This window comes from Muscardinus avellanarius (genome assembly GCF_963383645.1).
Source record: "Muscardinus avellanarius genome assembly, chromosome: 9".
Classification (NCBI taxonomy): domain Eukaryota; kingdom Metazoa; phylum Chordata; class Mammalia; order Rodentia; family Gliridae; genus Muscardinus; species Muscardinus avellanarius.
Window position 1 is genome coordinate 94,651,922 of NC_137795.1, and position 13,298 is coordinate 94,665,219.

The following is a 13,298-nucleotide window of genomic DNA, read 5'->3' on the forward strand; positions in this document are numbered from 1 at the left end:
ATCAGCTTTTGTAGACATGGAAAGATTCATCTTTTCCCGTTTTCATATGTGTGCTTGTTCAGTAGTGGGGTCAAAACAACTCATCAAGCTGCAGTTGTCTCCAAGATCGACAGCAGGCTGGAGCAGTACACCAGTGCGATCGAGGTGAGAGTCGGCCATCCTCTGGCTTCTGGGCCTGTCGAACAGAAACGGGCTCCCATTTCTATGATCCTCTGGGATCACTTAGGGCGGTTCACAAATCCATAGCTTCAGTAGCGTTAGAATATTAGTGATGCCTTAACACACTGGAAACTAGTTATGGAAAAGCATAGGAATAAAGATAAATTATAAAAGTTGAAAAGAGATTACTGTTGGCCACTTTCAGCCTGAACATTGCATTTTTTTGTTTGTTTGTTTGGTTTGGGTTTTGGGGGATGGAGTCCAGGGACATTCTACCTCTGGCCTATACCCCTACCCTATTTTATTTTTTATTTTGAAACAGAGTTTGGTGAAATTGCAGAGGCTGGACTTGAACCTGCATCCTTCTGTCTCAGCCTTCTGAGTACTAAAATTACAGGCATGGCTTCCATGCTCAACTAGTCTGAATATTATTTAATGAAGGTGTTATTCTTTTAATGAATGGGTTTACTGGTATTTAACGATGTTATGTAGATGTTCACAGCTGAGGATCTTCAGTATCCTTATACAACGTGTTTCCATACATGGTTTAAATAGGTCCCTTACAATCTTGCTTATAAAAGTTCATATTATCAAAGCAATAGTATAAAGTAATATAAAGATGGTTGCCAACTCAAGTTTATTTATCATCAAGTTCAAGTTGATTGTTCATGCTATCTACTTCACTTGACCTATGTATTTCACTAGATTTGGAAATAATGTGTAATGTCTAAGTACCAAAGCACTAAAGGAGTAGGTCTCATGGACCCAGATGTGTCCCAGGTTTTCCTCTGTGCAGACGTCACTCAATGGCTTCAGTCTTCTCAGAGTTCCTTCAATGAAGCCATTGGACCACTTTGATTTGGTTTTTCTCTTCTCCTTTGTACTCTACAGTGGTTAGGCCTATAAAATAGTTTACTAACAAAGGACAAGAGACACTAAGAAAGAGGGATCTACTGATTTACCAAATGGATAGTCAAGTCCTAATACTCGGGATATGTTTCTGAGTCACAAGATTAATGTCCTATAAACATAAGATTGCATAGAGTTGTTTTCTATGGTTAAATTGGTCATGGCATTAAGAGGTCTAATGAAGCCAAGACTGTGACTTCAGACTCTGCATGGATGGGCGAGAGCATCTTTTATGCCATGGCCGCTAATGGTGCATCCTGGCTGACCATCTTGACCACGGGCCACAAAGCAAGACCAGGGTAGAAACCTGTGCAGCTCAGGGTGTACCTGTCCTTAGTACTAGAGAAGTATCTCAAATGCTCATCTTTCTCACTCCCTCACCCCAGGGGGGGTTAAATTCATTCTACTTCCAAGTTTCACCCCAGCCCTTTCTACTTTGTATTTTGAAACAGGGTCTCACTAAGTTTCCGGGAGTCTTGCTAAGTTGCTGAGACTGGCCTCAAGACCATGCTCCTCCTGTCTCGGCCTCCCAAGTCCTGGGATCACAGGCACATGCCACCACTCAGACTGTGTTTGTTTGTTTGTTTGTTTTTGGTGGTACTTGGTTTCATGGAAACCCTTCTACCTCTGGGCTACACTCCCAGACCTATATGTTTTATATTTTTATTTGGAAACAGGGTCTCTTAAGCCAGCACGGCTGGCTTCGAACCTGCGCGATCCTCCTGTCTCCGCCTCCCAAGCGCGGGGATTACAAGCGTGCGCCACCACGCCCGGCTGAGCTTTTTAACTTGTACCCATTCTCTTGACCTTTCAGTCTATTTTCCACTCAGTGACATCTCAGTCTTTTGGTCTTAATGCACCTCCTTGTAGTAGGATCTCTGCACTCACTATTACTCTGCATAGAGTGGAATTTGTTCCTCTCATTCCCTTTATGACTTAGGAGTCTTTTGCCAGGTCTGGGTTAAATGTCACCTCCTTAGAATACCCTATTTTATGCCCCCAAATAATAAATATGATCCTCTTATTATATGCTTTCTTGCCAGGTTTGTGGTACTGTGTCATTTTTCATAGCATTTAGCACAATGTGAAGTCAGTACTTCTGTAACTAGTTCCTATCTTTCCTATTAAAATGTAAGCACACTGAAGCTTACACAACAGACTGTCTTATTTGAGGGCTTTTAGTTCTGGTTTGGGCTTTTTTTGTGTGTGTGTACTAAAAATTGAACCCGGGGGCATTCTACTTCCAAGCTATACCCCCCCCCATCCCTTTTTTCTTATTTTTTGTATGGAAACAGAGTCTCACTAAGTTGCTGAGGCTAGCCTAAAACCTGTGGTCATCCTTTTAGGACATCCTAAAACCTGTGGTCTCAGCCTTTCAAATTCTGGAATTACAGGCATGTGCCACCCTGCCCAGCTCAGACTATCTTGGTTTTGAGCACCACCATATACCCAGAGCCTTGCAAAATGCGCTGCATACAGTAGGCACTTAAATAAAATACTTACTTGCAGAAATAAAGTCAGACAATATTCCAACAACCAATGGTATCCCAGTAAAAAGCATATCTCATTGTTGGTTTACTCTGAGAACTTTCATCAGAGAACAAAACATAAAAATGATGACTCATTCTTGGTGAAGATGTCTACAAACCAAAATTTTTACCTGATCCTGTTGGAAAAGACCAGCTCACTCTAATTTTCCAAGGACAAACTTCTATAGCACCAATCCTAAAGATAATTCACACATTTCAGGGAACAAAAACTGCAAAACCTGCCAAGCCAGCGGCCTCGGATCTTCCTGTTCCCGCCGAAGGCGTCCGCAACATCAAGAACATGTGGGAGAAAGGAAACGTGTTCTCCTCCCCGGCGGCTTCGGGCACGCCCAATAAGGTGAGCTCGGGTTGCCATCTGCTAGGTTTCGAGGAGCAGACTTTGCTTTCCGTTTTGTTTCAGGAATCACACGATTTCATAATAAAAGCAGAGAAGAAGGCGCAACTTGTACTTTATTTTGCAGTGACCATAAAAGCAAGCTCAGCAAGACCATGTTTAGCCCTGGCATGCTAAAGGAAGTATCTGAGGCTCATGGTCAATCCTTGGCATTGGAATGGAGTGAGATGCACTGGGGAAGAAAGCAGATTTTATATATATATATATATATATATATATATATATATATATATATATATACACACATACATATGTATATATGTAGTACTGGGGATTGAACCCAGGGACATTCTACTTCCAATCTATACCCCTAGTCCTATTTTATTTTGTGTGTGTGTGTGTGTGTGTGTGTGTGTGTGTGTGTGTGTGTGTGATATATATATATATATATATATATATATATATATATATATATATATATTAGGGCCTGAACTTTGAACTCAGGGGCATTCTGCCTCCAAGCTATACCTCCAGTCCTATTTTTATTTATTTATGTGTGTTTATGGGGGGGGGCGGGATTGAACCCAGGGGGCATTCTGTGTCTAAGCCCCCCTCCCAAGCCCTAATTTTTTTTTAATTTTGAAACATCATCTCACTAAGTTCAGGGGGCCTCACTAAGTTGCTGAGGCTGGCTGTGAACCTATGAACCTCCTGTCCCAGCCTCCCATGTACTAGGATTAGAGGAATGTACCATGATAACTGGCTAGCATATATTCTTCTAAGGCTTATGGGTCTATGAAATGATACTTAATGATATTTGAAGGTTACTTTGAGGATCCCCTTGCTGGTAAAGTCTACCTTTCTCCTTAACATTTCCACGCTTGACTCTTTGTAGGAAACTGCTGGTCTGAAGGTGGGCATTTCCAGCCGCATCAGTGAATGGCTGACCAAAACCCCAGATGGGAACAAGTCTCCTGCTCCCAAACCTTCTGTAAGTAGCTTCGGGTACCTCTGAGTTTCTGTGATCTCAGCTTTCAGCAACAGAAGGGCACAGGCAGTCAGTCCATCTCCCTGGGAAGGACAGTATTCTCTGCTGTCACTGTTCGGTAGCAATCAAGGAGGGGTGCAGATTTAGAACCGTCCTGAGCAGCTGTCTTCTAATTTCCTAGAGGGGAAAATGGAACAAAAATTGTCACCTCTCCACCCTGAGAGGAAGACTTACCTAGAATGCTAAGGCAAGTCAAATTCAGACCCTTCGCTGGTCTATTTTATCCATTTCTGCTCTATAAATTATATATAGGAATTTAAAAATGAAAATGTCAGATTACTTTGGCTGCTTCTCTATTACAAGCATCCCTGAACGTATTCCCAAAAACTGTGTATGTTAACTGGGTCTGTGATGCAAGCCTATAGTCCCAGTACCAGCTTCAACAACGTAGCGAGGCCCTCCACAACCTAGTGAGACGCTGTTCAAAATAAAACATAAAATAGAACTGGGGGTGTAGATCATATATAGAATGCTTCTATATCCCTGGGGTCAGTCCCCAGTCCCACAAAAGAGAAGGAAGGGAAGGAGAGAGGGAGAGAGAGAGAGAGAAGAAAAAGGAGGAGGAGGAAGAGGAGGGAGGAGGAGGAGCCGGCAGCAGAGGCAGAGGAGGAAGAAAAGGAGGAGGAGAGGAGAATGAGGAAGAGAAAGAAAGAAAGAAAGAGAAAGAAAGAAAGCAAAAGAAAGAGAAAATATGCATATGTTGGCCATTTTGAACTCGCTTTTTCCAAATTACCCAGTTTCTGTAACTTGGCACAAAAAAAGTAGTTCTTCAGTAGTTGTTGAAATGATTGCTATAATTTTGTTATCAACACCTATAAAGGAAAGCCATAAAAATATGTGGAACCTAGAAAAATTGGAAGCAATTTTTCCCACAACCAGTACAATTGGAAACTAGAAAACCCAATTATGAATGTTGTTTTTAAAAACCTAAAATGGCCGAGCGTGGTGGTGCACGCTTGTAATCCCAGCATTCAGGAGGCTGAGACTGGAGGATCAGGGTTTGCAGACAGCCTTAGCTACTACTTAGTGAGGCCCTCTGCAACTCAGTGAGATGCTGTTTCAAAATAAATAATAAAAAAATAGGGCTGGGGATGTAGCTCGGATGTAGAATGCCCCTGGGTTTCATTGCCAGTACCACACACACACACAAAAAAAAAAAAAAAAATTAAAATGTTCTCCTTTATTAAGTATTGATATCTTACTATAAAAGTATTATTTTAACGTTTTTATTGAAAGAATATGATAGTTGCCTTGCATTTCTCCCCATAAAAAACAAAAATACTATTACTATTACTATTTTCTGTTAAATTGCCTTTATAGCTTTGTTGATGCCCAAGGGATCTGAGAGGCCACTGCCATTGCACTACATTCTAGAAGAAGAAAAAAAACCTTTCCAAATCCCAGGCCTCTGAGTTGTTGTGCCACAACACCATTTAATTGCACCTGTTGGAAACACATGTCATCTTCAAAGTCACTAAATTTTATCACTTCCAATTTCAAGAGATATGTTTGTATACTCTGCTTGAGTATAAGTCCTTGACCCATTTAATTTTCAACCCAAGACTCTTTGCATAAGGGTTCACACGAGGTATAAACAAATATAAACCCACTTTATAATTGGAAAATCTTTATATATGGACAAAAATATATTTTTCTCTTTCCCACTAGATATAGGAAGGGGGCCCTATAAAAGGGACAAGAAACCATACCCGAAAGGTATGTTCTCTTTAGTGTCTCAAGTTTCCCCAGCACCCATGGTGGCTTAAAAAATAGAAATTATCCCTGGGCAGAGCTGCACATGCCTGTAATGCCAGTACTTTCAAGGCTGAAACAGGAGGATTTCAGTTTTGAGACCAGCCTCAGCAATCTGGTGAGACCCTCAATAACTTTGTGAGACCCTGTTTCAAAGGTGGGAAAAAAAAATTAAAAGGGGTGAGGATGTAGCTCAGAGGTAGAATGACCTTGGGTTTAATCTCTAGTACCAAAAGCTAAAAATAAAAACAAAAGAGTGGAAATTATTTTTTAACACCCACCAGCAATTTATATAAGTTTTATGATTCTAGATTAGTGACTAGTAAACTTTTTAAATTATAAAGCCTAACCCAGCACCATGTCAGGGTGCGGAGAGCAACATAGCAATTGCTTGGGGAGAGGCTATGACTTGGAGCTGAGCAGGGATGGAGTGGGTTCACAGACACAATGGGACCAGCAGAAGGGAGGTGATGCTTTGGCAGCATGGAGAGTGCTGGAAGGATCCTGCAGATGCATAAGGTTGGCAGGCAAAAGGGCCAAGAGAGGTAGATTAGAAAGACAGGTGCACTAATAGTATTAGTCTTGTTCACGGAATCTCACACTTTGGGCCTGCAGCTAAAATCTGTATGGTTTGGCTGACAACCTTGTGCTTTGATTTTTAAAATTATAATTTTAACACATTTTTTGGAAGCATGACTAGATACACTCCTGAATTTGTTTATTTTTTTTTTTCTTATCATTTTCTGACAACAAACTTCTTTAGGCGTTTGTATTTGCATCTTGGTCCTTCTTGGCAGACATCTGACTTTGACACCTTTGGGACTCTGGACCCTGTGCCTGGGCTATCAGCAGTTAAAATAACAGCAGTTAGGAGGGCCCCCATGGTGCCTTCTGGTTTTGGACCAGAGACAATTTATGCTCAGCCCTTTGCTTCGATTCCTTGGCATGGATGGACACAGGAGATAGCTCGGGTTTGGGTTTGCAGATATGTGGCACGTGGCCATTGGGGCCAAGTCAGAGAGGTTAATTCAACAAAACGGTCCTCACCCAGGGAAATGCCAAGAAGAAAGAGAAGAGAAATTCATAGGATTCAGGTGTTGAGTTCTATAACTCACTTAAAGAGAAAAGGATCACGTTCATAGATGCTAAGAATCACAAGTGCTCAAAAGGGTATGTCAGTTCCATATTATGAATGTGTGTGAGGAATGTCACTGAAAATCTATTTAAAATTAAACGTTGGCCGGGCGTGGTGGCGCCCGCTCGTAATCCCCGCGCTCGGGAGGCGGAGACAGGAGGATCGCGCAGGTTCGAAGCCAGCCACGCGAATTGGCTTAGGAGACCCTGTTTCCAAATAAAAATGTAAAAATAGGTCTGAGAGTGTACCCCGGAGGTAGAAGGGCTTCCGGGAACCCCAGTACCACCAAAAAATAAAAAATAAATAAAAAATAAACGTTGATCTACAATGGACTTCTTACTGGGACAGTTAAGCTCTTTATGGGTAGAATGTGTAGGATTTCAGTTTAACACTGTAAATACAATGTAATTCTGAGTATCCGTTTTAGCTGGTTTGTCTAATTCTGTGTGTCTGAACTGCATGTTATACAGCAATTAAGATGCTAATTTGTCTTTCTTTTTGTTTATAAAACAACAATGTCTTTCTCAGCTGGCTTCTCTTCTTCACTCTTTGGTCTCTGGTTGATTGGAAACCTGCTTTTCCTGCCTTCATTTCTCCCTCTTCTTCGGAGTGGTTCTTTCTCTAAAATGTAGTCTGGTCAGGTAATTCCATTTCTATTTCCCCTTTGATCTAAGGATGTGAATATTTTTTATTTAAAAGTCAATAATCTTATTTTATAGAGCAATCTTAGATTCACAGCAGAATCCATAGATTACAGAATTCCCATATACCCCAACCCTGACATTCTTAGTCTCCTTCTCTATCAAGTATGTTAATAGATTCTTAAAACTGATCCTTTAAGCTTTTGAAATGATCTTGAAAGATTCATCAGCAGAATTTAAGGGCAGCAGAGCTGGGCATGGTGGCACATGCTTATAATCCCAGTACTTGGAAGACTGAGACAGGAGAATTGCAGGCTCTCGGCTAGCCTCAGCTACTTAGTGAGGACCTCTGCAACTCGGTGCGACCTGTTTCAAAATACAGAATAAAAAACCAGGCTGGGAGTATAGCTCAGATGTAGAATGCCCCAACACCACACACACACACACACACACACACACACACACACACACACAGAGAATTTAAGGAAAACACAATCCATTTCTCATACAAAGCAATAATAGTCACTTTCCAGAGCTTCCATTAGCATGTTCCTAATTATAGTTCCCAAATTTTTAAAAGTCTTCCAGACAATTTGGCAACTTTTACCTACATCGGCAAATATAGTGGAATTCTTAAAAAAAAAAAAAAACTGACTTGTTGCTTAATATTTCCAAGTTAAATAGGTATAACTCTCTAATAGAATATCAGGAATTCATACCATAGAGAAATCCAGAAACTCAGTAAGATTGGGGCAAATCTGAAAAGCTTCACGTGGTATCGTTTAACAGTGCATTTTCTGCCTTGAGATTAGAGGTATGTCTAGTTCAACTGGTGTCATGGATGAAGCTGACTACTATTACCTCTGCCTTTCTAAACGAGAGAAGGGTTTGCCAAAATAAGCAATACTATTTAGTAGAACACATTTGTTTTCTACGGACTGCCTTTTGCCACGTACTAATACAAGCGAATGCTGGAAGAGAAGTAAATGGAGACAGAAATTTGGATCCTCGTGCAAACAAAATTAGCTCAGAGGCAGTAAATTAAGGCTCCAGGCTACACAACTGTTAGAGACCACATTAGGGTTTCCTTCCCAAGTTCCCCACACGGTCTTACACCCATCCTCAACTGTCAACTTCTCTTATGAGTACAATTTGTGATAAATGTTTATTTTGGTGGGGCAAGGTTCTGCTGATTCATTTCTGAATTGCCCACTTACTTTGGGGAAACAAAATGATTTGGGGGGGAGGAAAGTAAAGTTAGAAAAGCATCTTAGTTTGGGGCTGCTTAGACCCTAAGACATGACCTCAGTGCAAGGAGTTTATTTGGAAGGTGAAGGAAACAGGAAGGAAATGAACCGGGGAGAAGGCAGCCACTAAGACAGTGATACTAGCTGGGCACAGTGGCGCCACGTGGAGTTCCAGTACTTAGGAGGCTGAGACAGGGGGATTGGAGATTGGAAGCCAGCATCAGCAACTTAGGCCCTCTGCAACTTAGTGAAAACCTATTTTAAGATAAAAATAAAAAGTAACCTAGGGCTAGGGAGTAACAAAGAGGTAGAATGTTTCTGGGTTCAATCCCCATTACCACACACACAAAAAGAGTTACTAGCAAGTCACCAGATGGGTGTTTCCAAGTCTCCTGAGTCATACGTGAGTCTGAGAGGCAGTCTTGAACCCTTGCCCACCAGTCAGCAGGTGAGAACTGTCCTAGCATATGGACCCTCTGAACCTGTTGGGCAGGCAAAGTGGGCATCTGCAGCCAGAGAAAAGACCTCACGCTAAGCAATGCAGTGTTAGAAGCTGAGGTCAGGCTGCTGTTCGCTGAAGTAATAAGGGTGGAGGGGCACCCAAAGAATTCATCTTCAAGGAATAAAGTGCCTATTAAACTCCAAATGAATTGTTTCCAAATCACCCACATTGAGCCGGTCGGGCGTGGTGGCGCACGCCTGTAATCCCAGTACTTGGGAGGCTGAGACAGGAGCATCTCAGGTTCCAGGACAGCCTCAGCAAATAGCGAGCCCCTTAGCAACTTAGTGAGACCCTGTTTCACAGACTAGTTCTTAAGCTGGCATGTTGGCGCATACTTGTAATCCAAGTACTTGGGAGACAGAGATGGGAAGATCAGAGGTTCACAGCCAGCCTCAGATACTTAATGAGGCCCTCTGCAAGAATAAAAAATAGGGCTGGGGGTGCAGCTCGGAGGTAGAATGCCTCTGGGTTCGATCCAAATGCAACAACAAAAGAACTATGCCATATTTACTTTCAAGAGTATAGAAAGTTAAAAAAGCTACATTATTTCAAATATGCTTATATTCCAGTTTCACTGTTCAGTAGATAGTAAACCCTAGGTGAAGGACGAATCAATGCTCTAATGCAATTCCAGCTCCTTCTCATTAGCATGAGTCAGGTCAAGGAAATACTGGTGGGCCTTTCAAACCCAGCCATTTCAGATCACTGAGATAAAAGTGTATTAAACTCCAAATTGATTAAAAACAACAATAGATGCAGTCATTTATTTAGACCTGGCCAGAAAATATAAATGATCACCTCTCAATTTTGTCCGCTTTCTCTTCATTAGGACTTGAGGCCGGGAGACGTCTCTGGCAAGAGGAACCTCTGGGAAAAGCAGTCGGTGGACAAGGTCACTTCCCCCACTAAGGTAATCTCTTGGGAGGACTGGTAGTTCACACGGGGATTCACGGGGATTTTCCTGATGAAGCCTGGAGTATGATGTCCCGGGGCCCAATGAGATCTTCACTTATCCCCAGTTGTGGGCGGGCCTCACCCTCGGTTCCTAAAAGACCCGTGTGCATCACGGTGAAAGGAGGAGCGCACGGAGCCTTTGACACCGCATGCTTGGCAGTCTTGCCATATAAATGGCCCGCATTTATGAACCGGCTCCCATGAAACATTCTAAATACACCAGAGTGTCAGGGAGGTCGGCAGAGATGGCCGCGAGGGATGGCCACGGTCTGCATTTCCTTGCAAAGTCACAGCTTGGCCCTAGTCATCTGGAGAAAACAGATCCTCTGGGAGAAATGCCTATCTTCCAAAGTAGGTCCAAAGCTGTTTTCTGAAACCATTTTAGGAGACCTTGCCAGAAGCCTTGGAACCAAGGTTGCTATGACAATTAAAATTAGATTCATGAATAAGGGAAAATTTGCTATCTTTTGAAAACTAATGGCTTAAACTACTTAGGTCCCTCTTTCGCTTTGGGTCTTTTGGGCAGAGGGAGTGTTCCTTCTTCAGAAAGGGGGTTCTGGACTGTATCAGAAGGATGCTCAGATAACAGAGAGGCCCCTGTGTGGTACAAGGAGCTAATTCAAGTCCTGACTCCAGCCCTTTCCCATTTCAAGAAATTGTTCCAGCCTTCTCCTTTAATAGAGGCAAATTTTAAAAAAGAAATCAGAGGCCAATAATAAGTGAGACCAGAACAGTCTGCGTATGGGCTGATGCAGAAGTCTAGGGAAGGAAGCACTGCTTCAGCAAACTCAGGACCAAAGAACACAGCAAAGGAAACTAGAGCATCACTAGGACTCACTGAGATGAGAGGCTCTCCTCCCCTTTCCTACTCTCAACACTCTTAAATCAGGTGCCACTGCCTGAGTATCTTACTTCATCTTCTCTATAGTCATTCACTACTCTTTTATTCCAGTAAAATCCACTCAGCCAGCCTCTCCACTTGAAGTGTTGTTTAAGTAAGTTCGGTTGAGCCGGCCGTGGTGGTGCAGGCTTGTAATCCCAGCATTTGGGAGGCTGAGACAGGATGATTGAGGTTCGAGCACAGCCTCAGCTACTTAAGTGAGGCCCTTTGCAACTCAGTGAGAAACAAAATAAATAACTTTACTTTGTTTCAAAATAAAGAATAAAAAATAGGGTTGGGGGGTATAGCTCAGAGGTAGAATGCCCTTAGGTTCCATCCCCAGTACCATTAAATACATACATACATACATACATACATACATACATAGTTCAGTCTTCTACATAGTTCAGTCTTCTACATAATTGCTAAATATATTAAAAAGTACCTAGTAGTAAGGACCACCACTACAAACCACTAAGACTAAGGGGCTTTCTACAATGTATACTGTTGTTATCTACATCGGCCCTCCGGCCAGCAGGTGAAATAAGTAGTAGAATTATTCCTCTTTTATATAAAAAGAAAGTGAGGTGCTGAGAGATTAACTCCCCTAAGCACAAAGAAAAAAATTGAATAAGACCTGTATCAATGACCTCAGCTGTCTGATCTGAGCCTTCATTCTTAACCTTTCTGTTGAGAATGTCTATTAGGCAGAAAATGTCAAGGTGTTAAGGCCCTTGCATAATTTTCTGTTGGTGGCGGAGGCGGGGGGATTTTTGTCAGTATGTTTCTTAAAGAATGTACTCGCTGGCCTGAGACTTAGTGATCCTTGTGGCATAGATAGGTGACATTTTAGAAGTGCCAAACCAGGGGTTTCTGAAGCCTCCTTTCTGAGCAAGGGAGTCATCTGTGCATAGTCCATCCTCACAGGGATGATGGGGTCTCTCTGGACCCATCCCTCTTAGCCAGAGAGCTGGGAAGTAGAATAAAGATGATGCACTGAGACCCAGCAGTTGTGTGCATGTGTGATCACTCTATATCTCAGTATGATATATAATTATAATGCACCAAATAAAAACATACAAAAGCAAAAGATGATCTAGGATGACAGAGAACACGACTCACATACAACACAAATGAATGGTTCTCCCTGGACCACCTGTGTGACATGGTCCTCCAAGGTAGGAGGATGACAAGCGTGTACACATGCCACCCCCTCCTCCCAGGTCTACACCTCCCAGGTCTACACCACTGAACTCCTTCTACCGCACTCCTTCTGTTAATGCTAACAGAACCACCAGACCCACGGCTGAGCTTAGGAGCCAGCAACTCAGGTAGCTCTGCTTCCAAATGCCAGACTCACTGCTCCTCATGCAGTCCTTCCTTGGAAGTGAAGGCACACAACACAACACAAAATGCAAATTCACAGCACAGTAAGATGTGTTCATATTTTTATGCAGGACTTTTAGCAGCTAGGTGAGAGGAGAAAGGAATGGAATAAGAATAGGACTACGACTCAAGGAATCTGGGGTAATTATAAGAAGAGGAGGGAGAAAATAGGACTTCTAGGGGAAAATGGGAGGAGATCAAAGTAAACATAGCTGGCTTCTCCATTGTGTGTTGACGTCGTCCTGACTGAGCTACTAAGTCACGCGTGTGTGTTCTGGAATGCACGCTAGAAATTCCTGGAGCTTCAGAAAACCTCCTTGGTTCTGAAAGCTGAAGGCCAAGGTAGGAAAAGGGAACCAAAAGAGAAAAGAAAGGAAGAGAGAAATGGAAAAAAAAAATCCACAGAAGGGTAAAATAAAAGTATACATTTGAATAGAATGCCAACAGTAATCCTCCCTTTCATAAATATTTATTCCTGACATACTATATTTTTTTACACAAATCATCTGGCTGAGCCACTGGGCTGTGGATTTAAAGTTCTCTTCTCTTAGCAGGTTTGAGACAGCTGAAGAGAGAATCCAAGCTCAAGACGCTGGACCAGTTTAGTTGTAGAGGGCCAATTGCTCTGTTTTATATTTATGTTGATTTACTAAATTGGGTTCATTTCTTTTGTTTTTCAATATCCCAGTAAACCAATGTATATGATCACTATATTTAATAATCACATCTAGAGATGTTCATGGTAAAAGTTCTGCCTTTGCACACGAGCCTGTTTCTGAAGAAACCCATGCTGTGAAATAG

At 42.2% G+C, this 13,298-nt stretch overlaps 1 protein-coding gene across 1 annotated transcript in view; it reads left to right on the forward strand.

The window, feature by feature from the left end:
• CALD1 (caldesmon 1) overlaps positions 1-13,298 on the forward strand; it is a gene marked incomplete at its 3' end in the record, with an annotated part of 78,432 nt that extends 65,134 nt beyond the window's left edge. Inside the window, exons 9-13 of the mRNA XM_080701071.1 lie at positions 63-144; positions 2,818-2,955; positions 3,848-3,943; positions 10,107-10,187; positions 13,263-13,298. Of these exons, the coding sequence (XP_080557197.1) occupies positions 63-144; positions 2,818-2,955; positions 3,848-3,943; positions 10,107-10,187; positions 13,263-13,298 (433 nt within the window). The remainder of the gene's footprint in view (positions 1-62; positions 145-2,817; positions 2,956-3,847; positions 3,944-10,106; positions 10,188-13,262) is intronic.